Raw genomic sequence first — 3,315 nt, forward strand, 5'->3', positions numbered from 1 at the left:
AGAAAGCAAAAAGAACCTATTTCTCTAAATTCTGCATGGATAAATTTCAAACTTGGCGAAACTACTCGTGTGGTGATTAAGTTCAATGAAGAGTGATTTTCAAAACCGGTCTGACTACGACAACCGTAATCGTAGGCGTGGCTGTGTGGTAAGAAGCTGGCTTCTTGAAGGCGGCGAGCTGGCAGAAACGTTAGCGCGCCGGGCGAAATTCTTAGCGGTATTTCGTTTGCCGTTACGTTCTGAGTTCAAATTCCGCCGAGGTTGACTTTGCCTTTCATCCTTTCGGGGTCGATAAATTAAGTACCAGTTACTCACTGGGGTCGATGTAATCGACTTAATCCCCTTGTCTGTCCTTGTTTGTCCCCTCTATGTTTAGCCCCTTGTGGGCAATATAGAAATAGAAATAAGAAGCTGGCTTCTCAACTACATGTTTCCGGAGTAAATTCCACAGCGTTGCACCTTGGACAAATGTCTTCCATTATAGCCTCGGGCTGCCTAAATATAAGTCCGAATATGCCTAATGTAAAAACAATGAAATCGGAGATGGAAAAGTGAGTAATAGGTGCATATGCTATATTCCAGTTTTTTCTCCTCCATCAGTACCCATTCAACCCATTAACCATCAACAAACCCACTGCTTAAATATCCACTAAATATAGCGGTGTAACATTATTGCATATTAAACAGATTCCTGGCAGCTGGTATGTACATATTCATGAGTTGTAGAGATACCGTGTTTCGTTATGCATCTATGATATACTACAAAACATATCAAACAAACTGTAAGTCAATGATGTGTTCTACTGTGTTAGCAGTGCTATTAAATCATTTGTTAAAATTATCTCTACTGACTTTCTATAGAAATTATAGCCTGGACAATACGGCGTTTCGTATCCGAATATGCCTAATGTAAACAACAATGTGATCGAAGATGGAAAAGTGAGTAGTGGGTGTATATGCCATATTTCAGTTTTAGGCACCTTCGATTTCCATATTCGATTTCATTGTCGTTTACATTAGGCGCATTTGGATACGAAACGTCACAAATCAATGCTGGCTGTAATTTCAAAGGAAAATCTGTAGAGATAATCTTAACAAGTGAAATATAATTGAGTTCTCCGAAATTGTAATCCAGACTTAGAAATTATCAGAAACGCTTGAAGCTCTATCTAATTTCCTCAACGGTATTTGCAATAACAATTTCTTTTTCTTTTCTTTTCAGAGCAATATTTCTTCACAGTGCTGCTTAGCGAACGAAAGTAATGGACTCTTAAAACTGTTGGGAACATTCTTGGAACGCAATTCTACTCTGTCAAGCGTAGACAGTGACTCGCGGCTTTTGACAATTTCACAATACATCTATGTTTTCTTTACACCGTTAATTTTATCTCTAGGTATCATTGGAAACATACTGTCACTCAGTGTATTTTTATCAAAGAAGCTACGCCATTTATCAGCCAGTCATTATTTAATAGCGCTGTCCATTGCAGACACTACTGCGCTCATTTTTTACGTGTGCATCGATTGGTTGAAGCGAGGATTATCAATGTGGCCCAATGGTAGCTATATTTACTTATTACACACGGAAGGCTTCTGCCAACTGTTTATATACCTTGGTTATTCATCACGCTTTCTCTCGGCTTGGATTGTAGTAGCTTTTACTGTCGAACGTTACATTGCCGTTTGCCATCCATTCCAACGATACAGGTACTACACACGTCGTTCAACTCGGCGCATACTTTTGCTTGTAGTAATTTCATCTTTGATATTTAACCTTCATAAACCGATCCTAAGCGGAATTCATGAGGCCACCAAAGGTGGACCGAAAATATGCACAGTACATCCAAATTTCAATATAATATCATTCGTACTGGATAACGTTTTTGCATTTTTTATTACACTCGTTCCTTTCACAGTTATTACAATACTAAACAGTCTCATAATCCGATGTCTTCTCAGAAGAAACAGAAAGAGGAACCACAATACTGTGATTACCGAGGAAAACGTCATTCGTTTAGAATTCACTTTAATTCTTCTTGTAATATCTTTCTTCTTTATTGCTCTAAATTTACCATTTTTTGTAGTATGGTGCATTCAATTTTCTAAGGCTGTATTAATAACTAATGTTGATTTTATAAGAATGGCAGTAGATTTTGAATTTCTAAAGAGTATTTTATTTATCACACGAACTATCTTTTATATGAATTACTGCGTAAATTTTTTTCTTTATAGTTTCACTGGAGCATATTTTCGGAAAGAATTAAGTGCTCTATTCATCTGTAAACGTAATTCCTTGAATAGAAGATCATCAAGCATTGTACGCACAACAGCTGTAAGCTGTAGATCGATGCAATCTTCCTGGGTGTAACAAAAAAAAAAAAAAAAAAAAAAGAGAAAGAAATTTACAATTTAAATAATCTCTACATTAAAATATTTTGTTGTGAATTTGGAAATAAGACTTCTGAAAACCTTATTACAAAATGATTTATACAAAAATTGTTTTTCAAATGATTCATAATCAATCCAACGTGCTGTTTCATTCATTTTATAAATTTCAGAAATCGATGAATGATTGATATATCAACATCATACATCGCAGATAGTCTATCCTAAACATCTCTCAATAATATAGCTCTCAAACAATAAACTACTTCCTTACTTCTAATCTGTTTTTACTTTAGTCAATCTCTTCATGCATACAATCATCACGTTAGACATGTTATAAGGGAGAAAATACCTTTTCAGCAGATTACAATATTGCAAACCAATGCCTAGTCATGAAAGAAATTCGCAAATTCCGGAAACAAATTTTCAGAAACATAAAATAAGTTCGCTTATCTAATCAAATAAATCTTCCACTGATAAATATTTTTCAGCGTTTCTTTCTCTTACATTCAACTTAGTATTTTATTAAGATGCTCACGCACTTTTCCACACCTATACTTCATGCTTCAAACTAGTGGCACTAAATATCACAAATTGACAACGATGTACATCAGATCTCATGGTAAGGATTTGATAAACTTAAAACAAAAAGATAAACTGAAAAGAAAACGTTATTGTTATAAAATATGTGTTAATATATGTGAGTCTGTATATTCATTCATTTGTTGCAGTCATTTGACTACGGCCATGCTGGAGCACCGCCTTTAATCGAACAAATCGACCCCAGGACTTATTCTTCGTAAGCCTAGTACTTATTCTATCGGGTCTTTTTGCTGAACCGCTAGGGTACTGGGACGTAAACACACCAACACCGGTTGTCAAGCGATGGTGGGGGATAAACACAGACACAGTCACACACACACACGCATA

At 35.8% G+C, this 3,315-nt stretch overlaps 1 protein-coding gene across 1 annotated transcript in view; it reads left to right on the forward strand.

The window, feature by feature from the left end:
• The window catches only part of LOC106872733 (probable G-protein coupled receptor 139), a 79,094-nt gene extending 76,070 nt beyond the window's left edge, over positions 1 to 3,024 (forward strand). Inside the window, exon 2 of the mRNA XM_014919818.2 lies at positions 1,223 to 3,024. Coding sequence (XP_014775304.1) covers positions 1,223 to 2,368 — 1,146 coding nt within the window. The 3' untranslated portion in view covers positions 2,369 to 3,024. The remainder of the gene's footprint in view (positions 1 to 1,222) is intronic.
• Positions 3,025 to 3,315: the final 291 nt, after the last annotated feature.

This window comes from Octopus bimaculoides, chromosome 4 (genome assembly GCF_001194135.2).
Source record: "Octopus bimaculoides isolate UCB-OBI-ISO-001 chromosome 4, ASM119413v2, whole genome shotgun sequence".
NCBI classification, from domain to species: domain Eukaryota; kingdom Metazoa; phylum Mollusca; class Cephalopoda; order Octopoda; family Octopodidae; genus Octopus; species Octopus bimaculoides.